Source organism: Phalacrocorax aristotelis, chromosome 18 (assembly GCF_949628215.1).
Source record: "Phalacrocorax aristotelis chromosome 18, bGulAri2.1, whole genome shotgun sequence".
In the NCBI taxonomy this organism is placed as follows: Eukaryota; Metazoa; Chordata; class Aves; order Suliformes; family Phalacrocoracidae; genus Phalacrocorax; species Phalacrocorax aristotelis.
Window position 1 is genome coordinate 5,191,404 of NC_134293.1, and position 26,686 is coordinate 5,218,089.

The 26,686-nt window shown below is 55.4% G+C and overlaps 2 protein-coding genes and 1 long non-coding RNA gene across 10 annotated transcripts in view; 2 read left to right on the top strand and 1 right to left on the bottom strand.

The window, feature by feature from the left end:
* Positions 1–18,850, top strand: part of CUEDC1 (CUE domain containing 1) — a 26,332-nt gene extending 7,482 nt beyond the window's left edge. For 3 of the 8 annotated variants that reach the window (XM_075113286.1, XM_075113287.1, XM_075113291.1), the window contains exons 2-11: positions 6,699–7,177; positions 7,736–7,863; positions 8,792–8,918; positions 10,538–10,721; positions 11,606–11,689; positions 12,653–12,742; positions 13,823–13,913; positions 14,123–14,181; positions 14,843–14,944; positions 15,169–18,850. In XM_075113286.1, the coding sequence (XP_074969387.1) occupies positions 6,887–7,177; positions 7,736–7,863; positions 8,792–8,918; positions 10,538–10,721; positions 11,606–11,689; positions 12,653–12,742; positions 13,823–13,913; positions 14,123–14,181; positions 14,843–14,910 (1,122 nt within the window). In that variant the 5' untranslated portion in view covers positions 6,699–6,886 and the 3' untranslated portion in view covers positions 14,911–14,944; positions 15,169–18,850. Of the gene's footprint in view, positions 1–6,698; positions 7,178–7,735; positions 7,864–8,791; positions 8,919–10,537; positions 10,722–11,605; positions 11,690–12,652; positions 12,743–13,822; positions 13,914–14,110; positions 14,182–14,842; positions 14,945–15,168 lie in introns of all 8 variants that reach the window. The other 5 variants (XM_075113288.1, XM_075113289.1, XM_075113292.1 and 2 more) reach the window with 3 other exon arrangements.
* LOC142066163 (uncharacterized) lies at positions 16,657–22,806 on the bottom strand. The gene is made up of 4 exons (XR_012663619.1): positions 22,684–22,806; positions 19,834–20,002; positions 19,619–19,751; positions 16,657–19,160 (listed from the first exon to the last, which is right to left on the bottom strand). It is a non-coding gene; the product is annotated as an uncharacterized LOC142066163 (long non-coding RNA).
* MRPS23 (mitochondrial ribosomal protein S23) lies at positions 22,778–25,822 on the top strand. The gene is made up of 5 exons (XM_075113295.1): positions 22,778–22,934; positions 23,102–23,269; positions 24,193–24,270; positions 24,384–24,507; positions 25,351–25,822. The coding sequence occupies exons 1-5, from the start codon at positions 22,891–22,893 to the stop codon at positions 25,507–25,509; spliced, it is 573 nt and encodes a 190-aa protein (XP_074969396.1). The 5' UTR covers positions 22,778–22,890; the 3' UTR covers positions 25,510–25,822.
* The last annotated feature ends 864 nt before the right edge of the window (positions 25,823–26,686 follow it).

Here is a 26,686-nt window from a genome sequence, read left to right on the forward strand (position 1 = left end):
GGTTTGTGTGACATATGGTGTGAGGGCTTTGCATGACGGCTGCGGCTGGCGCCGGGGGGGATGTGAGCGGGCATGGGAGTGCTTGGGCTTCCCTCCTGAGAGGCTCAAGATGGGTGGGTAAAGTGAGGCAGGGGGTTCAGCAATGGGCGCAGGGCTTTCCCACAGGACAGAGGCAGCTGGACCTTGTTGCTGTTGCGAGCGCCTTTGCACCAGGCAGCGCGTGCTCCTCGTAGCAGTTTCACAGAAGAGCTAAGCTGGTTTTTCAGTTGGGACGCGTGTTTTGATGTCAGTGGTGAAAGCCAGAGGAGGAAAGGTTGCCAATGCTCAGCCACCTCATGGAATCATCTTATATCAGCCTCTTTTCTTTAGGAAACCACTTGCATCTAATTTATTACATGTTGATACAAGATAGAGTTGAGCAGAGATGCAGTTAAGCCATACAAAGGGATGATGGGTTACTTTAATCGCTCACACTTGCTTGACCTATTTTTTTTTTTTTTAATCCCTTCCTGGAAACCTTATTTCATGTTTGAATTCCCTCAACTATTTTAGGAATGTCGTCCTACCAAGATCAAATTACCTTCAACGAAACCAGTGCAAGGCAGCCTCGCAAGGCAGGCGACTTTTTGATTAAGATCTAGTGCTACCTCATTAATATAGGCTTAGTTTGGGGCGGGGGCTGTAATTCTGGCATGGCAAATGTGTGAAAGCTGGGGATTAGTGTGGCACAGTGCCAAAGGGCAGGGGTATGGCTCTGCCCTCGTTTGGCAGAGAGGGCTGGGGGCGTCCCGGTGTGGCCAGCAGCGCCGGGACCACCGGAGCTGGGCAGCCCCCTTGCAGTCCTGTGGATCCCGCTGCATCCTGGCGCTGGTGGATGCTGCTCCAGGGGGGCGAGGGGTTCCCATCAGAGCCCTGCTTGGCTTTCCTGTCCTGGCTGAGTGCAGCCCCCGGGTTTTAGCTGGGTGTTGTTGGTTTATGAGCCAGCTGGGTGCTGTGGAGGGCTGACATCTGGTCGGCTCTCAAAGGGTCCTCATAAATCTGTCCAGCAGGATGGCATGGCTGGCCGAGGCTGGGTGAGCAATGGGTGCCCTGAGGCAGCGGCAGCCGGTGCTTCTCTTAAACATGGTTATCGTGCATTTCAGAGTGCAGGCCTGGCTACCGGCTCCTCAATAAAACCATCAGGTGAGAGCGCTTGAGCGGTAACACTGACAATGCCCAGCGCTGGGACCAGAATCCATGGCTCTCCTTGGTCCCCTTTTGGCTGCTGCTCTGGCTTTGAATGCTACTCTTGGAGCCAAGAGGGGAATTTTGCTTTGCAGAGAGGTACGTGCTGCACAGGTTTTCAAATAGGGCTTACCTCTGCTCGCCTCCCTGATTGCTTTTTACTTTGAAAAGGGCTTAAACCCAGCCATTTTAATACGTGGTAGAAAAAGTATTAAAGGGGATCCTCAGGTGCTTATATGTTTTTGTGAAAAAGGATTTGCTTGCAAGTAGTTTTCCCAGGCTGCAGGCTCTGGGAGGTGTGCATGTGTATCCCCTGAGGCAGTCAAAAAGGTGATGGAGGGGATTTTGGAGAGACTGATCAGGCCCCATCCTGCACATCCTCGGCATGTGCTCTGCCTTTCAGTTTGCTGATAAGACACTACTGTAATTTTTGTTCCCAGTCATTTACTTTTCATCACAATTTCAATCCTATTATAGTCACACCTGCAGCTGCCGAGCAACCGTGTTCCCGGACTTCTCGTTCCTGTGTTGAGCAATCCCTTTACAGGGGCCTGGCTGCAGGCAGAGCTCTGCAAATCTGCTCTGGCCAAAGCCGCTGTTTCTGGTTTAACCTCCCTAGTTTTGAGATTTCCTCCAAGAGCCTTCCCTCCAGAAACCGGGGCATTGGCAGCCCTCATCTCCAGATAATCTTGTGCACGGAAATGCCTTCTGCACTTCTGCTCCTCATGCCCCAGCTGAGTCATTACGGGCCTGGGCTCGCAGCCGGCACGGAGCGATGGGTGCCCTCAGGGGAGCGCTGGGCCGGGATGGGGGGAACAAGCGCTCAATGGTGTCACCCCCGACCTGGCTGCAAACGGGGTGTCCTGGCTCTGGCGTGTTTGCAGGGGTGATCTACAAATGCAGCGTGGCAAGAGAAGGGGAAAAAGGGCTGGGCTGGTTTAGCGGTGTTTGAGCAATCCCATCTGTTGTCTGAGCTGCAGCAGACACTGGGGAAGGGAATATTCTCCTTTGCACTTGGTGCTAAGGCTCTTCCCTGAGCTGCGAGGGCCGCGAGAGATCAGTCCCAGTGCTTTTACAGCTGTTTGTTCCTCCCTTTGGGCTGCGCTCCTCACAGAGCTGAGCAACTGTTGTTTCCAGCATGACATTACCAGTTTGACCAACCCCTGGGATTACCCAGCTGCTCATCTATGCTGTTCCTGGACGGCCGATGGCCGAGCTGCAGGCACCCTCCTCTGTGCCTTGCACCATCCTTGCTCCCGGCTGGAGCTGAGGTGAAGCACTCACAGCCTCTCAGGCTGTCCCTCAGTGTGAAAAGTCCATTTCTGCGAGTTATCGAGTAACAGGCTCCCAGGGCTGGGCGAAAACCAGCTCTGTAGAGGCGGGATGCTGGCCAGCAGAGGAAGACGTGCTCCCCGAGGCCGGGCATGCGTTATCTGCTCGCTGATGAGTGTAATTAAGGGTTTCTCCGCGGCTGCCGAGGTCTTGTTCTTGGCTCTGGCTCAGGCAAGGGGCTTGGGCAGGAGAAAAGGCAGGGTGCACCCATGGGCTCGCAGGGGTGAGCCTTCTCCCTGAAGGTTAGCTTTTGTTTGGTCTTATTTTATGGAGAGCTTATTTTAAATGGAGAGCTAAAGGCAGGAGCTGGACCCGAAGGTGTGCCAGTGCCTGAGCGCAGTGTGCAGTGAGAAAGCAACTGTGGACATGTGCGGGAGAGCATCCCGTGCCATCCTGGCATGGCGGTGACAGCAAAACCTGTGTGGGCATTTTCTGTGCTAGCCCTCATCCCAGAGCACAGAGCCACTCGGAAGAAAGCTGGTGTAGGAGAAGAAAGTGGTAACGTGGGAGCCTTTTTCTGTGGGTTTGATGCTACAGTGGCGTGGCAGAAGGGCTGGTGCTGACTCCGTGCCTGGCCCCCAGCCTGGCATTGGGATGTCACCTGGCACTTCCTCCGTGGTGCAGGTCAGCGCTGGGACAGCCACTGCCTCTGGGTGCGGGGGTGGCTTGGCTGGGGGCTGCTGCCATGTCCCCGGGGTGAGCCAGGACTGGGCACTGCCCGTGCTCTGCAGCTGCCGACCCTGCCGGCACGGGAGGTTTTACCCCATGCTGCCAGGGCTGGTGGGGGCACAGGGGCAGTGCCAGCCCCACCGGGGTCCCTACTGCCGCCTTGCGGCTCCCCGTGACCCGCGGGATGGGGACATGCACACCCAGAGCTTGCAGAGCCTTTAAGCTCCTCCTGTGATGGACGCAACAGAAGGGCAAAGGATTATGCCTGTGCCTGGGTTTGGGTGAATGAATAAGAGCATTCAGGATCCTTTTTGCATGATAGCAGAGCAAGAACTATTTTAAGGCAGGAAGAAAGTTGATCAGGCAACAGCTAAACGAGTCATCGCAGCCTAATTCTGCAAACAGGGGGCATGAGGCGAAGAGAAGCCCAGCCCACACCCCACCGTGCCCTGAGTGAGCCCATACTCGTGACTAGGCTGACAGTCGGATACCAGAACTTTTTTCTTTCCTTTTTGGGAAATTTGAAGGATTTTGCTTTTCCTGGCATCTTCCCAGCCCCTCACTGACATCACAGAAATAAGGGCCAGAAACATGCTGAGCCCCTTCCCCACGCTGGCAGCTGGGAGTCCCACTGCCCTCCTCACTGTTCACCTGACAATGCTAATGTGTACAAGCAGGAATTGGGGAGAATTCTGCAAATACAACTACTGGTCTGTCTTTTAAATTAACTCCTGCTGATGTCGTGACTTGCTCTTCTCTGGATTTTAACTCATGCCAGTGTAGTGGTTTGTATTTCTCTGGTTTAGCAGCAGGACTTCAAAATATGGGTTTAAAAGCCCGCATTTGCAGTGTTTCACTGCCATCAACTCTGCCCACAGTGGTGTTTGCCTGAGGGGCATGCGGAGTGGCCCTGGTCTGTGCCGGGGCACCGGCTGCACCTCGGTTTTGCTGAACGCACCCTTTGCAGCAGCCTCCTGCAAGTCCCGCAGCCGCCAGCCATATTTCAGGGACTGGGAAGGTCCCAGCAGCGCGATCCCTCAGGGTTGTTTGAAGCCAGATGTGCAGCAGAGCCTTTTTGGCATATAAATATCTTGTCCCCATCTCTAATTTAGTTCATCTTCTGACCAGAAGCTTTCCGTTACTCGGCGCGTTACTGCTCTCAGTCACGCTATCCAGCGTGGGCTGCGATTTCAATGAGTTGTCCCAGGCTCTCGTGTCACGTTGACTAATGCCTTCCCCAGAACAGAGGCGTTTGCATCAGGAGGAGCTGGTCCCTCCCCAGCGGGCCAGAGGGATTGCAGGGGGATTGCCAGCACCTGGTGTGTGGTGGGCTGGGGGGCTTTGGTAAATGGGATTTCCCAGCCTTCATGGTTACAGAGACAACCTTAAAATATACACTCAAAGGTCAAACGCTGGGGGACAAAGACCCCCAACCTTTTTGTTGCTTTTTGTTACTTTATATATCTTAGGATTTTTAAATAGATCTGGGTATTTCCAAGCCCATTTCCTGATTTCGGGGGCTGATTTTACCATTTGAGGTTTATGGGCTAGCATGGCATTGTTGAGCTAATGGTTCTCTGCAGAAGCTCTCACCTTCATACCTGGATAATGTGCGGGTTTGCACATAGGCAGGTTTGCCTATGTAACCTGTTTTCCTCTTGATGTCCAGGCTCTTTCCCCATCCTCTTGGAGCAGCCAAATCTTTTAAGGAGCATGTGTACCCTGTGAATGTGTTATAACTCAATTTAATGTGTGACCAAACCAGCCATGCAATATTGCAATTAAAGTATAATACCAGAGGTGTGAACAATGCCGGCTTTTTGCTATGAATGAGTCATGATAGCAGAGGAGGAATCGAGAAGCAGTATTTTATTAATTAACTCCAGCAGATTCATTTGTCCTCGGTGAGTAGAGCTGGGCAGGGCTGTCGGAATTGTTCCTGCTCCACTCACACAACGCTGCTCCGTGTCTGGCTCCTGGCATGCAGGAGCAGATCCTGGGGATGGAGGCTGTTCTTGGCTGATTGACCTGTTAAATGCATTTTGTTAGCAAATGGGGAGCGAGCTGGGGGTTCCCAGTGCTGTGTGGAGACGGCCCCTCGAGCCTGGCAGTGAACCTCCTACTGCTTCTCCATGGGTCCTGTTCCGCGGGGTGAGCAAATGCCATGGGGAAGGTGGGGTCCCCGTGGGGCCGTCAGTGTGTGCCTGAGGCCCTCAGCTGCTTTCCTGCACGGTGAGGTCCGTTTGCAGCATGGGCACCCAGTGCCTGTGAGGAGCATCAGCTGGAGGGCCCCACAGCATCGTGTCCAACCTGGGGGCTGCTGCCCTGAGCTGGGGTGCAGGGCCTGGCCAGGCGCTGGTGCCAGTGTTCGCACGGGGCTGCCGTTAGAGCTTGCTCATGGGGCTCAGCAGCACACTCAATGCACTGGAGTGCAAATGCATCCAGGATTACAAAAAAGCCAGGGAGGGAAAGCAGAGTGTGCCCATGGAGCAGGAATCATTCCCCTGCCCTCCGGGGGCATCAGCGATTCCTCTGGGTACTTAGCCAAAGAAGGGCTATTCCTGGGGACAAAAACGGGTTAACCAGTATTGCCAAAATATACCTTCTCCCAGAGTCTGTGCCAGGTTTCCCAGGTTTTGCAAGTGGGTTTTGCTCTCAGCAGCCTCTGGAAGCCCATGGAGCAGCTCAGGGCTGAGAGCCGGTGCAGCAGCCGAGGCCGGGCAAGTGCGGGGGACGTGGCTGTCACACATGGCCTCGCTACGGGCAGGGGAGAGCCCAGGTGACCTTCAGAGGTGACTGCTCCACTTAATGGCTTTGAATCTGATTACACCCTCTTTCACTAAGAAATATGCTTGGCACGTTCTTCGGAATTAAATGCCATTTTAGGGACAGTTATCGTGAACTCTCTGCCTGCCGCTTAGGAAAAAGCCTTTGAAAATGATATTAAGGATCAAAAGTGTTCCTGGGGTAATTCTGTTTCAACAGTGGAGTTAATCCAGAACTGAATTTGGCCCTGCATTTCCAAATGAGAAGCAGTAGCTGTATAATCTGTTTATGGTTTTAAAGTGAACGTTAATCTTGGATTTGGTGGCTTTTCCCAAGGGTCGATTTGCTGTGCTGCAAAGTATTTTAGCCCCTTGCTCTGAAAGTCTCTCGGCCCACTCCATTTTTTATTTTAAAGAGAGGTTTTACTGTGTTTATAAATACATGTCAAACCTGGGAATGTTAAATCTGGGGAGCCCTCTGCGGTGGAAGTAATGCCATTTTTCTTACCTTGCATTTTATTTGTACAGCACTGGGCACCGTGCATCTGAGCTCTGGTGTCCTGGCTCCGCTGCGGGGATGGGCTGGTCCTGGGGGGATGCAGTTGGAAGGGTTGAATTGAATCAAATATGTGTCATCCCCCCCCGAGATGGGGATCACCTCTGGGTGCTCTGTCCCATGAGTGACTTTCTCCCCTCTCCCCTCTGCAGGTGGGAGGATGCTGCAGCGTGCTGGGGGCTGACACGTGGTGCTGCCGGCTGCGGGGAGCGGGACCCCCGCTGCCCGCCCATGCTCCCCGCTGGCTGCTGGGGCAGTGCCCCGTGACAAGCGGCGGCGGGGACCCGCCTTGCCGCGGCCGGGACCGCAGCCACTGTGCCCCCGTGCCAGCCGCCCCGCCATGACGAGCCTCTTCCGTCGGAGCAGCAGCAACAGCAGCTCACGCGGCGGCTCCTCCGCCCAGGAGCTCAACAACAGCCGCCCCGCCAGGCAGGTCCGCCGGCTGGAGTTCAACCAGGCCATGGAGGACTTCAAAACCATGTTCCCCAACATGGACTACGACATCATCGAGTGCGTCTTGAGGGCCAACAACGGTGCCGTGGATGCCACCATCGATCAGCTTCTGCAGATGAACCTGGACAGCAGCGGCTGCGATGACAGCTCGGACTCAGAGGACAGCATCCCCCCCGAGGTAACCCCCGCTGGTGGTCCCTGACACGTGGCTATGGTTGGGGGTCCCCTATCTGGACTCCTGGCCGCCACAGCTGGCACATCATGAGTGGGCAGGTCAGTCTCATCCTGTCTCTTTTTTGCCTGGGCATGGTGCTGCTTGGATGCTGCAGGCAGGCAGAGATTTGAGTGCCTGATTTGGCTGATCTGGAGTGTGCAGCCTGACTGGTTTGTCTTGGACAGTGCTTGAGGCTCAAGCCAAAGTGTTCTTCTCCCTCCTTCCCACCCCAAAACCCAACAGAGACCCTTTTGCTGCTGTCAGAGGGTCCCCACGGTCTGTACACCCAGGGACAGGCTCATCCACCCACCCAAAATGTGCTTCCTCGTCCCTTGAGAGCAACACCTCCAAACCCTATCAAAAGCACCCTGGTGCAGGGGGACAGATGCCAGGAGGTTGCGCCCATCCTCTCTGCAGCGGCGTTCAGCCAGTCCTGTCCCTGTTTTGCTGCTGCATGTGGGGCCCCGGCCCAGCCCGGAGCATTTCCCTGGCTCGCCTTCACCCTGTCCTCTTGCCCTGCAGATCTTGGAGCGGACCCTGGAGCCGGATAGCTCGGACGAGGAGCCCCCTCCCGTGTACTCCCCTCCCGCCTACGAGAGCCAGGCCTTCAGCAGCCACTACCCCCGTGCGCCGCCCACCCCACCGCCCAGGTGAGCACCCAGCCCCGCGCTGCAGCTGCACCATGCCTTCTGCTCATGGTACCAGCAAAGCACCCTGCGCCCGTGCCTGGGGGAGACTTGCTGTGCATTAGCTGGCCCCCACAAGGGGCATCTGGCATCAGTTTGTTAGGGTTGGGTGAGACGAAGCCAAGGGAGATGAATGAAGCTCACAGCTGGCTAAAAAAAATCCCTTTGAGGCCCTAAAAAGTGAACAGCTGAAGGGCCTGGAAAGCTGCTCTGGCAGCGCATGGAATGGGAAAAATCAGCTACTGGAGGCGGGGAGCGCTCGCCTCTGCTCGAAAACACCAGGTGCTGGGGAGCCAGGGCCATGCACATCACGGCTCTTGGCACCAGAGACCTTGAGTCAGTTTAACTTGCTGCTGCTGGGTCACTGAGCCCCTGGAGGTCTCTTGCCGTGCAGGGTGCAGGCTCTCCTGTGGCAGCACCACCTCGGCCATAGGCTCAGGGCTCGTGGGAAAGCAAGTGCCAGTGCCCTGGCCGCCTCTGTGCCAGCCCCCTTGGACAAAGGCACTGCTGGCTGTGCAGGCTGGGTGTAACATCTGGTGAAGAGACATTCATCAGCTTCATAAGCAAAATCCTGCAGTGCTAGGGCTCCCACGTGGCTGTTTTCTGGGATTGGGAGCAAAACGGGGAGGAGAAGGGAAATCCAGCATGCGCAGTTGTGGGGTAGGGCTTGAAAAGCAGCTCCCAAAGATTTCAAACTCGCTAGGAATGCCTTTCACTCTCCGAGCTAATGCTAACACCATGGGTTTGGGAGGCACGCTGACATTTGGTGGTTCCCAGTACTGCTGGTGTAGCCAGGCAGGGGGCTGGCATGCTGGGCCCTGTGCCCCACTGCTGCCGTACATGTCGGTGGGTTTCTCCCTTGCCAAAGGTGCTGTCTGTGCTTGCCCCGCAGGACGGATGTGCCAGGGCCCGGCAGCACCCCAGCACCTGGGCGCTACAGGAACTGGAACCCGCCACTCCTGGGCAACCTCCCCGAGGACTTCCTCCGCATCCTGCCCCAGCAGACCGCTGGCGCACAGGTGAGGGTTGCTGTCCCTTCCAGTCCACAACCCAGCTCCTCGGTGTGGCATGGAGCACCAAACCTGGTCCTCAGCCACCCTGAGCTTGCAGCGTCAGAGCTCTGAAAGCATCTGGCTGCTGGGTGAGGACAATAACGAAAGTCTTGGAGCGCTCCTTGTTGTTCAAGGCGAGACTGAAGTGAGCAAGGTGTGAAAGGGGAATCTTCCAGCGAGGCTTTGATGTTTTTTCTGCCGTTAGACCAGCCGTTAATGCCAGAAATGCCACTTGCAATAAGCACCTAATATTTTAATTTTTTTAACAATCTTACCTGCTACCCTGCTGAGGAGCAGCAGGAACAGCATATGCTCTTGGGGAGAGCAGCACTGCCAGGGCACTCAGGGCTGATGCAGTGTAACTTGGGTGGAAGATCTAGTGCAAACCAGAGAATTTGCCCATGGGAAATCAGAGTACCCATGTGCTTCGTGGTGGTTTTGGAGCCACAAGACTTGGGGTTGCAGGTGCCTTTCTGCCCTCAGCCAGGTAGGCAGTGGGCAGCACGCTCTGGGGAGCAAGCAGCACCAGCACAGACTGAGCTGGGCACCCAGCTTGGCTCGGTGCATGCCACATCCCCAGGGCATCCCTTGGCCTCTCTGCTAACACAGAAGCCAGCCCGCAAATGGGGCCAGTGCCCTCCTGGCATGGCAAGGAGCTGGGAGGGGGGCTGCAGGCACCCTGGCTTCCCTGTGCATTGGCTCCTCCCTCCCTTTTTGCCTCCGAAGGCAGCCTGCCACGTTTTTATAAATGATTGCCCTGCAAGTTGAGCTTTGTGGGCTATATTACCTTTCTGGGAATAGGGATGTGCCAATTCATTTGGGCTCAGGGGGAGGAAAGGAGCAGCTGCCCTTTTCTTTCCCCGGTAATTGTGTGCTTTTGCTTTTTATGGCTCTCTGAGAGCAGCTACAAATCAGATAAATATTGTAGGCGAGGATGAGGTTGTGGCTGTAGAGTGCGGCTCTGCTGCTCCCCAGGTGCGACTGCACTGGGAGCCGGGGAAGAGCATGAGGTGCCTTGTGCAGGGACGTTTGTCATCAGGAAATTGCAGTCTCTGCTTTTTAGATAGGAGGAAATAAAAGCAGCAACGCTGGCTGAGACCCTTCTCCCTTGCCTCCACACCACATTCTGTCTTGGCTCAACCCCACGGTTTAAAGTTCAAAATCTTTGCAAGTCTGTGCTCTGCAAAGGAGCTCTTCTGGAGGCAGCAGTTCCTCCCCATGCCACGCTGACCCCGGACTGAGAGGTCCCCGTTTGCCGTGTGGGATGTCCGTCCCTTCCTGCCTCCACCCTGTCCTCCTTCCCACTGGGCAGAGGTGGTGGTGCCCTGTCCCCTTTGCAGCAGCACCATCCTGGATGTAGCCCAGCTGGGCGGACAGTGCCCTGGGCCGTTGGGCGCTGGGTGTAGGAGGGAGGGACCCCACTGGGGAGCAGCAGTCGATGCTGTTGGGGCTGGGGGTGCAGCGGCGTAAGAGAGGAGCAAAAGGCCAAGCTCAGCCCAAGGCGCTGCTGCAGGGATCCTCCTGCACACACCGGCACAGGCACTGAGACCACTGACTGACCTCTGCCGTGTTTGCCTCCTGCCCAGGGCTCCCACGGCTGCCGGCAGCCTGTGCTGCGGGGGCTCGCCTCACAGGGCCAGGGCTCCCTGGAGCAGGAGCGGTGGTGGAAGCAGTACCTGGAGGACGAGCGGATCGCGCTTTTCCTGCAGAACGAAGAGTTCATGAAGGAGCTCCAGAGGAACCGGGATTTCCTCCTTGCCCTGGAGAGAGGTGAGAAGTGCCTTCAGAAACCTGTGCCTCTGCTTTTTGGGTGCATGTCCCCCCACGACACTGGCTGCCGGCAGCACTGCCCTGCCTGTGGCGTCGTTGCTCATGCCAAAGCAGAGCCAGCGCAGGATGCAGCCAGGCTGGTGGCAGGTGGTCCGACCCGCTGACGCTGGGCAGTGGGCTGCTCCCTGGGCTCTTGCTCCTGGTGCTTAGCTGCCAGCCACGAGGCCCCTGCCCACCTCTCTGCAGTGTCTCTGGCAAAGCCAAGCAAAATCCACAGCAAGGAGCCTTGGAAATGTCCTCCAAGGCCAGCCCAGCCAGTGCGCCTTCCCTGGCTGTGTGCGCTCCCCAGGTGCTGGCAGGGCCTGAACTGGAGAGCAGTTTTGCCATGATTGCTCCTTCCCTGTCACCGTGCTCTGTGTCGCTGCTCACCTGGCACCACGGGGAAGGCTCAAGGGTGTCAGTGGTTTTGCTGCTACTGACCGAAGAGCTGCCCTTCCTTTCCCTGTTCTGACACCGGCTCCGAGTCCCCCAGCCGAGGGGCTGTCTCCCTCAGAGGTCTCGCTGGTGGTTTGCAGAGTCCTGGCAGCACCTTCACTGCAGGGCTTGCCCCTGGATGCCGTGGCTGGAAAACCACCCGTGTGTTCACTGTGTGCTTGTGGAGGGCGGGTGGTTCCTCTGTTGCAATGAGAGGAGTGTTCCCGCCTGCTGTTGCAGGCTCTGACGAGTGCCTGTGGTTGCTGTGCTGAAGCGAGGTCCAAGCTCCCTCCCTTGACGTGAGCCTGCCCCTCTGCGGCCATGGGGGCCGTGAGGGGAGAGGGGAGCAGAGCCGTGTGCGCTGCCTCGAGGGTCTGATCGAGCCGGGCGCTGGGCTTTTTGTTTTTCAGATCGATTGAAATATGAGTCAAAAAAATCCAAATCGACCAGTGTTGCTGTCAGCAACGACTTTGGTTTCTCCTCTGTAATATCAGGTAACTGTCAAGATGCATGTGAGCATCACCTCTCTGCAGCTCCTGTGTTCCCAGCCCTCTGCCACTGCCGGCTGCCTCCAAGGTGGCTGTGGGGGAGGAAACTGGCTGATCCCTCCGTGCTGCCCCCCAAGTGCGGGAGAGGGGCTGGTGGGTGATGGGGATGGGTGCTGCTGCCCTCCCTCCCTCCCCACATGGAGGTGCTCCTGTGTTCTGCCTCTGTCCATCCCCGTGGGTGGGAGATGGGACCCAGTTCCGAGGGGAAACAAAGCCCTCCCTTGTCTTGGCTGGAGCTGGGGATTGTGCCTGGGAGGCATAATGACTGTTCCTGGGTAATCCTGATTAACCTCGGGGAGTGGAGCAGCTGCCCGGGTTCAGAATTAGAGCTGGTGTCTGTCAATGTCCCCATGCGGGGGTGGGCGAGACGCAGTGGCTGGGTGGTATGGTGGAGCTCTGGCCGGGTGCACGGCGCTTTGGGGGCACCCAGACCTAGCGAAGGTGCATGGGCCGTGGGGAGGGTCACAAGGACATGGCTCTTGGGGTCTCTGGTCCACCTGACTGAGTTGCTGGGGTGCCTAAACTTCTGCTCCTGATCTGGTGGCCCTGCCGTCCCGGGTAATGAGCATAGGCGCAATCTAATACCCAGAGTGCAATTAGTGCCTGGGGCAATTTGGGGCTACTGTCCCTGGAGCAGCACAGAAGGAGTCCTCCTGCTCTGCAGCAGTGCTGGTGGTGTGCTGCAAGCTGGCTTCTCTGCACCCACAGTCTTGGGGGTTATATCTGCCGAGGGTCCTTGTCCAGAGCCAGCCCCAGCGTGCCAGTGCCCTCGTCCTGCCTGCTCTTGCTCAGCTCTGCTCGTGGCAGGGCTGTGTTTCACTAGCGCTGGAATTGGGTCATGGAAACTATTTATCTTGAGCCTCCCCTCGCCACGCACGCACTCCCGGTGACCAGATGTTTGCCTTCCAGGTGACGTAGTCCCCTCTGTAACCAGCGAGGCCGGCAGTGCCGTGTCTGACGATGCCTTATTCAGAGACAAATTGAAACACATGGGAAAATGTGAGTTGTTTTGCAGGCTCCGTGTTGGCAGCGGGACGCCTGCAAGGGCTGGAGGGGCGGTGGGAGCAGGGTGGGCAGGGGAAGAGCCGGCAGCATTGCCTGGCGCTCGCCCAAGCGCTGCAGCACTCCTCACTCACGCAGCATGCCCGCTCTGCGTGCGTGTGCCTGTGCGTGCACGTCAGCTGGCACGCGCACGTCTGCTAGTACCTCTGTGTGTGGTTTTCTTGTCACCTCTCTTGGAAGCTGGGCACACGTGTCCCCATTACCCTGCGAGTCACACAGAGGGCTGGCGCGTCGGCGGGCAAGGCACAGGCCATTGCACGCTGCAGTAGCACGTTGTGCTCAGTGTTCGGCCCTGGCAGCCGTGCTTTGGGGTTGAGTTTCTGTCTGCATTTTACAGTCCTGGGCTGGAGCATCCCCACCCTGTGGTGCTCTCCTCCTGGCCCTTACCAGCAACAGGGAGCTCTGGTGCTGCACGCTGGGACTGGGTGCCAGCACAACAGACAGGAGATGGAGACCTGGGTCTTGATGACGCAGCTCTGCACTGTCCGTCTGTCCCTGGTGCATGTGTGTGTTGTGGCGTGAGTCAAGGATGCAGGTGGTGTTGGGGAATAGGGGAATTTTTGAGCAGGGTTTGTGTGAATCCTAGAAAACCAAGCAGAGGGTTTGCTATAACTCTCCCTTTTCTAATCGTTTCCTCTTAGCAAGTCACAGCCCGCTTCTCCTGCGGCAAAACAGACAGTCTTTGGGCAGCTTGATTCGGGCCACGGCCAGCTGAGACACTGGGGATATGTGGGTCTGTCATGGGTAGGGAAGGTCATGAAAATTCTAGTGAAAGGGTAAAAACAGCAGCACCCCTGCCAGGGACCAGCGTGTTCCTGTTGGTTGCAGGACCCGGCTCTCTGAGCCTGGCAGCCTTGCACAGCCCTGGTGCTCCCGGGCAAACCCGGGGCACTGCCGTGGGGCGTTGGGGTGCAGGTGGCTCTTGTGCCGCTGGCCCTGGCTGTCTCCTCCCCATCGCCCCTGGTAGCTTTGAGAAGGGTTTTGGGGTGAGACCTTCAACGGGCTGCTTCCTTCCAGCCACGCGCAAGAAGCTGTTTGAACTTGCCAGAGCCTTCTCCAAAGCGAAGATGAGGAAATCAAAAAGAAAACACTTGCTAAAGCACCAGGTGTATCCTAAAAGTGGCTGGGGAACTGCGCGGGGGGTGGAGCACAGCTGGAGTGGTCTCGCTCAGGTGCTCCTGGGGACTCCCCAAGGCCGTGATCTGGCTGGAGCCTCCTGGCTGCCTCTTGCAGCTGGGCCGTGGGCTGGGAAGGGTGATTGTTATGCCCTGGCCATGTCCTGGCCCCATGACTGTTTTTTCTTAGCGGAGGGTGCAGGCTGGGGACAGCAGCTTCCACAGCAAATCTTCTCGACGATGTCGAAGGACATTCATGCGGTAAGTAATGCCATGCTGTGCCGTGCCATGCCATGTTGTGCCAGGTGTGCTGTGCTCAGCACCGGTAGCTGAGGTCCTGCGGTGCCCAGCCCCGTCCCGCCCCACACCATTGCCCTGCTTGGGGATGGCTGCCATGAGGTCTGTGCCAGGGCATGGCCACCCACCAAGCGGGATCGCCCTGGTCCCATGTGGCTCACCTGCGAACATGTGCTTGCTGGAGTGACCAGGGATGGGATCTCCTCTTTTGGGGAGCCTCCAGGGCTTGCAGCGGGGGTGTGCAGCCCTGCAGGGTGTGTAACGTGGGGTTGGAGCACAGTCCTGGCAAATCTGTCATCAGTCGGATTTGCACAGAGGTGGGTCTTGGCAGTGGGTTTTGTGCCAGCCTGGACCACCCCAGGGGTGGCTCGGCTGCGACTGCGTGGCAGAAATGCCCCTATGAGCCAAAACTTCCTTCCAGTGTTCTCAGGCGTGTTCTGGTAGAGTCCCTGCATCCCAGTCCCTGGGAATTGTCTGGGTGAGGAAATCCCTGCCCCAGGGCATGGGCCAGGCTGCCTCCCCGCTGGGGCACCTTGCTGGGGCTGGGACTGTGGTGTGGTGACTGGTGTCCTGGTGTGGAAGCGGCTACAGCCCCCGACAGCTCCTGCCTGCCTCTGCCTTTCAGATGAAGATTTCCAAGCACGGAGGCAGCAGCTCCGTGAGGAGGAGGAGATGCCAAAAGAAGGGCAGTAAATGGTGAGAGGCACCTGGAGATGTACGCTTCCCAGTGAGTGTGCAAACGGCCCTGTCCATCCATATTGCCTGGCTGAAGGAGGGAGCCAGGGTCAGGTCCAGAGCGTGTCCGGGTGGGGACAAGCCCTGTTGGTAGCTGTGGTGCTGCAGCTGGTAACAGCCCTGGGTGCCATGATGGGCCGGTGCCGGTGCTGGCTGCAGCGGGATTGAGGCTGAGCATGTGCCATTCTCCTTCCCTCCCCTTCGCTTCCCCTCCAGGTCCCAGCGTTGGGGTTTATTGCTGGCACAGAACGTGCACAAAGCTTCATAAGAAGATGGCTGAAAAAGGAAAAAAAACCACCCAACAGATAACCCAGTTTTTTGGCTGTTCCCCCTCTGCTGTTGTACTCCTCTGAAGTACAAGTATTGAAGTGAGGTGCAATGTTTTCTTACCAGCGGTTTGAAAACAACTCCTATCTAGCAATTCAGCCAAAAAGGAAAAAAAAAAAGGAAAAAAGTGCCAGCAGTTGATGTGAGCTGTGGTGGAGGAGGCAGTGGAGCTCAGACTTGGGAGGAGCAGCGTCCCGCCTGCTCTCTCGGTCCGAGTGGCATCACAGGAGGAATGAAAATCAGTTGTACTAATGAGGATGCATTCACATGTGGGATCTGCTTGGCTGGAGCACTCCTGAACATATCTCTGTAGCGATCTGATGTAACTTTACTCTGCGCACACAGGAAAAAAAAAAACATGTGAGAAAGAGAACCTAACAGCTGTTGTCTACTATTGCTAGGAGTAATGAGCGGAGGTTCAGATCAGGTAATAGTCAAATAATATAAATTGTTTATAAAAGGAAAGGCCTTCTTTTCCTAGGCATTTCACTTTGAATTACACCTTTGCCTTCGGCATTGCTAAAACTGCCTTGAAGTCCGGACGCTTTGTGGGCCGTGGTGTGGCTCACCTCCCGGCTGGCTGGTGCCGCCGCGGGGCAGGACAGCGGGGCAGCACCAAGGGCTGGATATCGCATCAGTTTAACCCTCGCTGCCGAAGCAGGACACATTCCGCCGGTGTGCTGCTGGTGGTCCTGGCCGCCAGGCAGGGCGCTCAGTGGCTCTGGGGGTGCCCCTCGCGATAGGTAAGATGTAAAGCCCGAGCTGGGGGGTTTGCAGCTGAGGCTGGCGGAGGCGTTTTTGGTACGGAGGGTTTGCACAAGGGCTTGTGAGCGCTGCCGGGTTTGGTGCAGGGTCAGGGCTGGCTGGGTGGCGGGAGCAGAGCATCCTTCTTCGTGCCCGCCCTGGGGGCTCGTTTCACCGGGGAGCATGGTGGAGGGCTGGGAGGGCTGGCAGGCAGCGCTTGAATCATTGCAGCTTTCCGAGATGCTGTCAGGCTAAAAATAATTACGTAAACAAATTCCTTCCCTGTGTAAGTAATGAGTGATGAGCGTAAAGTCAGAAATCACTCCCGCCAGCACATTTTCTGCTTCTTTATCAGCATAATCTGTTTACTGCTAAATGCAGGAGGTGGCTATAGACGTGCCTGTTTCACTTTCTGGCTCCTGCGAACCAGCACAAATGTTGCAAGATCGGAGCTGCGAAGGCGGCAGACGCAGAAACCCCAGCCATCAAACACACACGCAACTGTTTTCCCTGCCTCTCCGCGGGGTTTGGTAACAAAAGCCCACATTGCAGGCGCTGGCTCCCGACAGGCTCCTTTTCAAACCCACCCGGAGTCCGCATGCCTTTGAAGTGGACGCCAAGATTTCTTTCCCCGCAAGCGGCACAGCCGGTGCACCTGTTGAGTGCTGTCGCCCCCGCAGCTGCAGCGGGGATCGGTGGGGACCCATGTGCTTCAACCCCTCCCTGGTGTCTGGCCAGGACCAGGGCCGCTTCGAGGGGTCTGGGTACTGCCCTGTTAGCACAAGCCAAGCGCACCCAGCAGCACCGGGGTTTAGCCAAACCCCGGGGTGGTGAGGGCAAGGGCAGGCTGTTTGTGCGGGGCTGGAAGCGCCTCGGGTTCCCAGCGAGCTTTGGGTTCCTAAAATCAAAGCAGCAAAAGACCCACCCCACCGAGCCAATCCCAGCTTTGGTGTCTGCTCGTTTCCTTTTGAAGGAAGGAGAGAGGAGCATCCCTTGAGGCGTGGCAGCCCTGCTGACAGGTTAAGCCATCCCAAGCCATGCTGGCCTTGGCTCGATGCATGCAGGCTCCCCGCCTGCCCTGCTCCCTGCTGCATGCTTGGCTGTCGGGTGGAGGGAGGTGCTGGAGAGACAGAGTGTGCCTTGCACCGGGCTGTTCTGCGCTGTGTGGGGTAAGGTGGGTGTCTGGAGGGGTGTGCGTCCCTGCCTGGCTCGGGGTGCAAGTGCATCTGCAGGCACAAGGGGAAAAGTGTGAAGCTGGGGCTTTGCTGCTGGGAACAGAAGGCCCTTTAGTCCCTGGGTGGGACTTTTATTCTCAGCCTGAGGCTGGTGGAGAGAGAGGAGGGGCTCCTTTCCTACCCTCCGCTGACTCTGGGGTCTGTAGGAGGCTGCCGTTACTCCCTCCCAGTCCAAAGCAGCTCTCTGCATATTTGGAAGAAAATCAAGCTTGGAACCAGATCAGCTTGTCAATGTTCCAGCGCCTCTTAGCTACCGAGGGCTTAACTTTCAGCAAAGTTTCCATGAGTGCAGGAAGCACTGACAGGCAGTCGGGCAGGAGCTCAGGCTCTTGCAGGAAGGAAATTCTGCTTCTCCCTGCCAAGGAGGTTGTTACTGGAGGGCTGGTCTGGCACGCAGGGAAGAGAGGCAGTGAGGTACTTGTGCCCGGGCGATTGCAGCATGTCTTCCCACTGCTGAGCCCTTGGAGGGTTTGCTGTGCTCCTTGTCCTTGCTGGAGGACGGGCTGCGTTGTGCCGTGGCTGCGGGGGATCGCGTTGAGCTCTCTTTGGCAGTCTAGCGCTGAGCAAGCCACGTTTCACATCGCGTCACAGGTCAGTCCTGCTGGAACCACTGGCTTTTAACGGCGTCCAGTGGCGTAGCGGTAAATGCTGCTGTTCTTCCTCTCCCCTGTCTGCTCAGCCTGCACATTAGTTGACACATTGCCTCCGAGTCATCTTTGTAACCCAGCGGTAGTTTGCTGGTGGAGAGGAGCCTGGAGGCAGCAGGCTGCCTTTGCTTTTGCTTCGGGCTGGGCTGGCTGAGCACATCCCTGAGGTGTCCGGCATCCTTTGCTCCCTGCAGTGCTACCCGGGACCCGACGGAGCCCGCGCCAGAGAGCAGGGCTGTCCTGTGAGGAAGCAGGGAGAGGAAGGGCAGCTTGGGAGGCATGAACTGGAGCGTGGGGGCTGTGGGGAGGGGACAGGTGTCACCGTGCAACCTGTGCTCGCTGCATGCGGTGGGTGCGAACGCCCTGGCCTCGCTGGCTCTGCCTGCCCTGCCAGCAAAGGTTTTGTGTTGGGTGAGTCCGGCAACACGCACCAACCTCAAAGGGTCCTGCGCTGAAAGTGGGCACAGCACTCATGAGCACACAGGGTTGGCAGCGGGCTGGCAGCGTACGCTTCGCGGGGGCTTGGGGATGTCTTTGCTAACACGGTCTAACGACTTGCCCTTAAATATCCTAGGCTAGGCAAAGCCTCTCTGAATGATGTCACTGTAGCCATTTCAAAATACCTTGGAGGCACAAAGCATCATTTTAATGGAGGACGAAGAGTGATTATTTTTATGTCCTTAAAAAAAAAAATCAGGTCTAACGAGTAGAAAGGCCACTCAAACCGGCTTGGGAGCCAAAATGCATTTCTTACGTAAAAATGTACAATTCTCAGTGACGTTTGTATCACTTCTATACAATGTTTAAAAAGAACAAAACAAAACGAAAAAATCTGTGATGTTTGTGAGTGTTGCTATTTTAGAATTTATTTCCATAAGTGATTTTTTTCTTAAAGATGTTTAATAGTAATTCATATAATAAAGTCCTGTCCTGTTGTACTCTTAACATTTGGCTGTATTTTGCTTTTTTTGCTTACATTTCTTTACAGGGAGGAAAAAAAAGAAATCGGGGTTGGGAGGGAAATGCCAGCTCTAGCCCAGCTCTAGCTGTACCCCTCACGGCTGCAGATGCCCAAAAGCTGCCCTGGCTTGTTGCCTCCCTGCCCATGTTGGTGCAGAATTTGCATCTGATGACTTTCTTGAGAAAGCGAGTGCAGAGAGAGACCCATCGCTGGCGAGCTTCTGTCTCCATCCAGGAGCAGTTCCTGCTTCCACCTGGCAGGATGTTTGGTTCAGGAGCAGGTTCCCTCTGGTGCCTGGTGTGGGAGAGCACAAGAGCACCTGGAGCTTATGGTGAGTGAGTGGCAGTGAGAGCCCAGGACTCGGGAAAAGCCCGGGGGCAGGCGAGGATGCTTTGGGGATGCCCTGGCACCCTTCCCCGCTATTTCACCTCGGCAGGCAAAGCAACGTCACCCCAAAGCATGGTGGGCACGCGGGGCACCCACCACTCCCCTTTGCTGTCCCCACACTAGGGTTTCAGCCAGGGTCCAATGCCAAGGGCTCCACTAGGGTCAGAGGCTGCGAGGGCAGGCTCTGCACTGGGGGAATCATCCTGGCACCGAGCGTGTTGGAGAGCAGAACCACCAGCCTGCGCTGGCAGGGGTGGCTCTGCTCATGGCTCCCTGTGGAAGCTCCCAGCACGCCCGTGGCCAGCTACGTGTGTGGGGACCTGCCATTCAGGAAAGAGCGGAAAAGGGAAAATGCTGTGGCTTACCCGCTTCATTCTGAAAATAACAAGCCTCTCGGGGATGGGGCGTGTGAGTTTTCTTTAAACTGTTTCATTAACTATCGCACAGCAACTCCTCCGCGTCTGTCAAGCAGGCAGTCTGGCTCCTTTGCGTTGTCTCCTGGTGGAATGGAAATACATTATTATAATGAATTATTTCTGAAATACATGTTATTCATCTCCAGCCCTGCATGTTTCTGTACTGTGCTGAGCTGGGGGGATCACTGGGTCTGGGAAGCTGGAGAGCGCAGAGGTGGACGGCGTTGGTGGAATTGCTCCCAAAGCGGCTGGTCCCCAGCACCACTCCCGTAGGGAATTGCCTGCTCAGCACTGACCCTGGCTTTCCTTTCATCTCATGATCCCAGCAACAGGCTGGGGAAGGAAAACTTTTGGTGAGAAACTCCTGGAGGCTCAAAAAGCATCATATAGACCCAAAAGTGAGCAAGGGAAGGGCAGGTGCTCGTCAAGCCCCACTTATAGGAGCTGGCCCCGTGTCCCCAGCCAGCACCCAAAACCTTGGTCTCAAGCACTTCATTTTGGGGAAAAGCAGGAATTTTGGCCTGTCCAGGCTGTGCCATCCATAAGGAATACCTGCTGGGGCAGCCTTAGCAAGGCAGTGTCCCACCAGAGGGGCCATGAACCATGGGGACCGCTCCACACCTCCACCTCCCCTTGCCGTGGGCAGCCCAGGACTCGCAGGAGGAGGGTTATTTCCCGGTGGTGGGGAGCCGCAGAGGCTGCAGGACATGGCGCTTCATGGGCAGCCCTGGGTGGCAGCGACAGAACATCCCCCTTGCTTGTAGGGATGGGGCCGGAGTCAGCTTGCCCTGTGCCAGCTGCCCGGGAGCAGCTTTCGGTTGCTGGCAGGATTAGAGCTCTCCAGCCTCACGTGTGGCTTGGAAACCTTCCCTGTGAAAGAAGATGCTGGAAAAAGCCAAGGCATTCTTGCCTTAAATGTCAAAAGCATCGAAATGCTGGAGAAACCCTGGATGTTGCCTTCCTGTGGCGGCCAAGCAAGCTGTCACGAGCCCACGGGGGGAGCCAGGACTTTTTCAAAGACCTGAAAAGATCAGGGCCTGCCCAGTCCTTTGAGCAGCTCAGATGCAGCCCTGGAGCGGTCCCAGCAACTGCCTTTTGAATTCTTTTGCTCTACAGGACAAGGGTTTTTCTTTCAAAACTGTGTTTTAAGAAAACCAGCAGCTGAGAAAAAGCCCAGGACTTAAAACTGTGGTCAGATGGTGGCAAACGCTAGAGGTGTTTTAGGCCAGCACCGAGTACCTGCTGGCTGTCAGTCTGCGGTGGAAATTTACTGCCCCCTTCCTTCCCAAGGCTGGAAGATAGGAGGAGGGATGTATTTTTTTCCTGTCAGCTCATTCCCAAGCTAAGGGCTGCACCTAGTGACCAGGCATCGCTGGCTGCCACGCACACCTCCCAAGTCAAGTTGGTGGAAACCCTGACTGGGGGAAGGCTGTTTACACAGGGCGAATAGCCTGGGTGTAGCTGCTGGATTTTATAAATCAAGGTAAAAAGTACAAACTGGGGCTCTGTGCTGGGCAGCCAGGCACCATCTGCTGCCACCTCCTGGGCCCAGCAAGCAGTGCTGGGGCTGCCCAGGGCAGGATCAGGCCACGGTGCAATCCCTGGATAAGGCTTGTGCAAACCACAGCAGCAAATCCCACCATTTGGTCTCCACCTGGGTGAGACCCAACACCAAAAGGTAACTGGGCGAGACTGATCTTCCCCACATCCTGCTGCTGGTGATGGTTTGCAGCCCAATGTCACCACTGGTCCCCAAGCTCCTTGGCTGCCATGGGGACATAGTGATGCTCAGCTTGGAGGGCAGCGGACAGGGCAGATGTAAAATGCCACGGGTGGAGAAGACAAGCCCTGGCCTCTGGGGACATCATTCGTGCTGTATGGAGAGAAATTACTTCTCTGAGGAGACACAGGCACAGCATGCAATGGCAACCTCTGATGTGTCTCCTCTCTGTGGGACCAGCCAGCATGAGCGACAGCAGCTCCTCCTTTCCTTGGGACCGTGCCCCTCATCCTGGGCAGCTGTCCTCCCCTGTCACCCGCAGCAGTCAGCCGAGGCCGGCAGCGCGGCAGCCCCAGCGGCTCCATCAGAAACCGGAGACGGCAGCTGGGCCGCCCTGCCAGGCTCTGCACATGTTCAGCAAGTGCCACGGGGTGACAACTGCTGCCTTTGTGGCTGGGGTTTATCCCCCCTGTTGGTGTGCCGGTGCTCACAGCCCTAAGGTCAGGGGGGCTTTAGGGAAGCACAACTGGTGTCATCTTATTCCAGGGCTGGTGTTAAGACCCTGGTATTCTGGGACACGGCCCTTCCTTTTTGCCAGTCCACAGCACCTCTTGTAGAGCTATGACCCTAAACCCTGCTGCTTCACCCCCTCACACCTCCCAGGTCCCCGGAGCTGCACTCTGGCCCTGGAGGAGTGGGTATAATTTGGAAGCAGAGGATGGATGCTCAGAGCTGCTGGTGGTGCAAGTGCGTCTGAAGGCTGGGCTGGGGATGAAGGCAAGGGTTTTAGTGGTGGCTGCTGGGGTCGGCCCTGGCGCTCCCCGGCCCTGGCTCTTCCTGGAGCACTGGCTTCCCGAGCTGCTCAGGGGGAGCCGACATGGGCACGGTGGGTGCTGGGCAGACCCCCCAGCGGGGGACCGACCCAAGCCCTTGGTGGGGACAAGGCACGGGCTGGGGGGTCCCCATGCTGCTGCCACCTCCTCGGGTGCACGACATGGCAGTAGGGGCTTCCTGAGATGTGGCTTTCCACAGGCCTCGGGACTCCTCGTCCTTCCCGGGCTGGGGCTGGTGAGAGCGGCCATGCCCCGAGGGGAGACCCGGCCCCAGGGAAAAGGCTCCCGTCCCCGTGTCCCTCCGCCTCCCTGGGAGCCACGGCCGGGCTGCGAGGTAGGCGGGAGGGCTGCGCTGCTCAGCCGGGTCGGCGGGTCTCGGCCCCACGTGTCCGCGTTAGGTCAGGGGGTAGCTGCGGGGGTCGGCGGCGCTGGCCCTTTAAATTGCGGGGCGGGACACACACCCACACGATCCGGCTGAGCCCTCTCTCGGCTATCGGCTGGCGCTGCCTCGGCGCCGCCTTCTTCCACCGGCCTTCGGCTGTTGGCTGCGTGCCCTGGCAGCGGCTCGGTCGGCGGCGCGGAGGCCGCGCGTTTCCGCTTCCGGGTGGGAGGTCAGCCGTTGCTAGCGTGGAGGCGTTGCTAGGGGAGGCCAGGCCGCCGGCGCCAACATGGCGGGGAACCGCATGCAGAAGATCGGGAGCGTCTTCAGCCGGTGCGGAGGGAAGGAGGGAGGGAGGGCAGGCGGTCATGGGGTGTTCTGCTACCGGGCGTTGCGGCTGCCTGGGAGGCGCCGGGCGGGTCCCCCGGGCGGGAGGCGCAAGGCCGGGGCAGTGCGGGAGTCCCCTGAGCTCTCCCCGCCCCTCCTCTCCCCCCCGGCAGGACCCGCAACCTGCTCCGCATCGGGGTGATCCAGAAACCGCTGTGGTTCGACGTCTACGCTGCCTTCCCCCCGCTGAGGGAGCCCGTCTACCGGCTGCCGCGGCCGCGCTACGGCAAGGTGAAGGATGTCATCCCTCCCATCTTCTACCAGGAGGACCAAGTGCGAGCGTGAGTGGCCGCTTTGGCTCCCTGGACGGCCGCCGAGGGGTGCCTGAGCTCCGCCGTGCACCGGAGACGTTCCTCTGCCTCTCGTCACCAGCCCTGCGGAGGGGAGACAGCGGCCCTCGCTGTCGCTGTTCCTTCAGGCGGTGTTTTCTCTGCTTGTTTATGTTCGTGGCTAAACGGCATTACGTGTTTCTGCCGTGTTATCTTCCATTTATTTATAATCGCTGGCAGAGGTGCAAAAGGCATCACTTCAGGTGGAGGCTCATCCACAACAGATAATCATAGAATCATAGAATGATTTGGGTCGGAAGGGACCTTTAGAGGCCATCCAGTCCAACCCCCTGCCATGAGCAGGGACGTCTTCAATTCGATCAGGTTGCTCAGAGCCCTGTCCAACCTGACCTTGAACATTTCCAGGGTTGGGGGCCTCCACAACCTCTCTGGGTAACCTGTGTCAGTGTTTCACCACCCTCATTGTAAAAAAATTCTTCCTTATATCCAGTCTAAATCTACACTCCTTTAGTTTAAAGCCATCACCCCTTGTCCTGTCACAACAGGCCTTGCTAAAGAAATTGCCCCCTTCCTGTAGTCCCCCTTTAAGTACTGAAAGGCTGCAAGAAAAAGGCAGATGCTTGCACAGCACAGACCTCCTGTAAAGCCTGTTGGGTGGGCTAATGTAAACCCTCTGTGAGGAAGTTATGGTTCTCCTCTGGTGGCAAAGATTAACTAGAATTTATTAAAACAATTAAAAAATTCTGTAAGGAATATCTTTGTATAACACAATAGCTAATGGAAAAAGGAGAAGTAGTTATGCGAATGTTTTTTTTGTTGTGGGCTAAATTAACTGACTCAAGATCTTTCTTTATTCCAAGAACGTATCCCTTTTTGATGGTTTGAAAAATGAAACTTTTTATTTTTTTCAATAGGAAGTTTTACAGAATTTATGGCAGCGGTCCAAGACCGTTTGACCTGTCGCAATCAAACTACAAATCTACTTGCCAGAGGTAAGATTTATTGATAATTAAACTAGAAATGTTTCTGAAACTTGTCCCTTTCTCCTCTTAAGTCAATGAACCAACACGCTATTTGAGAGTAAAAACACAATCTTGAAATCTAGGTTTGTTGAGAAATTCAATGAACTGAAAGAAGAAGGAAAAATTCAAGAGGAGAAATTGTTTGAAGAAACAGGAAAAGCCCTTTTAGCCAGTGGGATAATTTTACAGAGAAGAGGAACAGATAAAGTAAGTATGAAGTATCCACAGAGTTACTTGGATAGTTACAAGAAACTTCACTCCCAGGCCCTTAATGTTGAATTAGTCTGAATTAAGTTCTCAGCAAGACAGTTCTGTAGTCTGGGGGTTGTTACACTTTTGCCAAGAAAATAACTGTACAAAACAACTGTCCAAAGTGTCCTGCCACCGCCTTTTGTTTTCCCTGAGGTACAGGAGGGGAAATGCTCCTTGGGCATGTGGAGTCTACTTCCTCGTTACTTCAGGCAATTGTCATGTAACTGTCAACAAAAACCGGGGTAAAAAAATCAAACTGGAGATGCTTCTAGAACAGCACATCGGGTTGAGCAGAAATCTTTTACCTTGTTCATGACTTGCTGATTACTGTTTCTTCTGAGAATGCTGTCCTTTTAGTTGAACACCCTCAAGAAGAAGGGACAAGAGCTGTTTATAAAAGCTGCAATTTTAAACTCCATTAGCTAAATTAATTTATTATTTTCTGTAATATGCTCTCCATTCTCCTCATTATCCAATGATCTCTGGGACGAGCATGTGTAGTGCTTTCCTCAACAGAAATTGGTTCTGCTTAAAGTGCCCTGTCCAAGGAGCATGTGAAATGGTGACATCACTAACTTTCACCTTTTAGCTTGAGGTCAGCAGTCTCATTTTAAATTTCTTGCCCTAGTGATACCTTGACACTGTATTGTATCTTCAAAATAATCCAAGCATGATTTAGAACTTTTCTATCAGCTGTTTTTGGACATACAAACTGCTTTCTATTGCTCTCTGCAGTCATGCTTCGACAGAAACTTCTTACGACCCTGTTTTTTTGTCGTCGTCTGTCTTTAACTGTAGGTCGCACAACAGGATCATCAGGGTGTTGAAACTAGGGATTCTGTATCACACCTGCGGGTTCAAACTGTGTTGGATGAGATACAGGAAAAGAAGAAAGATCAGGAGGAGCAGACGCCAGCGTTGGCAGAAACACAGAAGGAAAATCCCTTGCCCTCCTAAGAGCCGTGCTGCTGTCCTGTAACGCTCAGCTGTGGGATGTGCCCTGGCTGTGGCAGTCACCTGCTCAGGAGCCGGCGCTTCTGCCTCTGCAGTCTCACGGTTATGAGACATTTTCTTAGGGGGAATATGCCTCAGTTATTCGGCTCTAGTGCCTTCTGTGATTGCGTGTGGGCGCATGTTCTCCTTCCATCTCCCCATTTGTTAAATTGGAGATAATCCCTTTTTTTGAAGTTCAAGAATGTTATCTCAAATCGTGAGTTGGAAAATATGAGTATAGAAGTGGAAAATTAAACATTTTCTTGAAAAACTGGAAGTTCTGTCTCTTCAGGTGTCTTATTTCCAGTTGTAAAGATGTTTCTTAACTTCTTGCACGGGATGGTACAGGCCTTGTGACAGTCCTGCTGTTAAAATGGCAGCTCCTGCTTGCCTGATGCATTGTAACAGCTGCCTGAAGCATCACCTTTTTATAGCTAATTGAGAAGAGTCACTATTTATATAAACATATTAATACACTCTTCCTGTTCCATCATTTGCTTGAATTCAGAATAGGATAAAGCGTAACAAGACCAGGTAATTTGGACCTTTACAGTTTTTTAGTGGCTCTTAATGAATGTGGTTGCCTCAGAAGCGTGAGAGATGCAATGTTACAGCTGTTTGCCGAAGGGAAGGTTCAGTGCTGTTACAGCAATAGTCACGGAAACTTTGGCATAGAACAACGTATAAAAATAACAGTTAATCTTACCAGGATTTGGAGCTTCCTGTGCCTGCAGACTCCAGGGCCTAGCTTGATTTTTATTAAAGACTTTGGCTTTTGGCTATATGAAAAACAATTACTGGTTTATTTGTGGTTTTTTCCTTTTTTGTTTGTGTTTTGCTTTTTTTTTTAAAAGCCCAAGCTACCACCACCATGAGCTGACAGGTGTGAATCGCGTCAAACAAATCTCTCCTTGTCTGCCTCTCACCTACAACGACAAGGTGGGGATTCCCTTTTGGTTTCACACCTACCTCCCAGACACATTCTCTGCAACATGATTTTGTGACGCTGCTGCTGCGTGTGATGCAAGGAAACCCTCCTACAAATTTGTGTTGTATGGCAGTAAAAAGTAGGATTTAAAAATGCCCATGGTTTGTTTTTGTGTGGCTCGATTCACTTCCTGATAGCAGTGTAATTACAGTA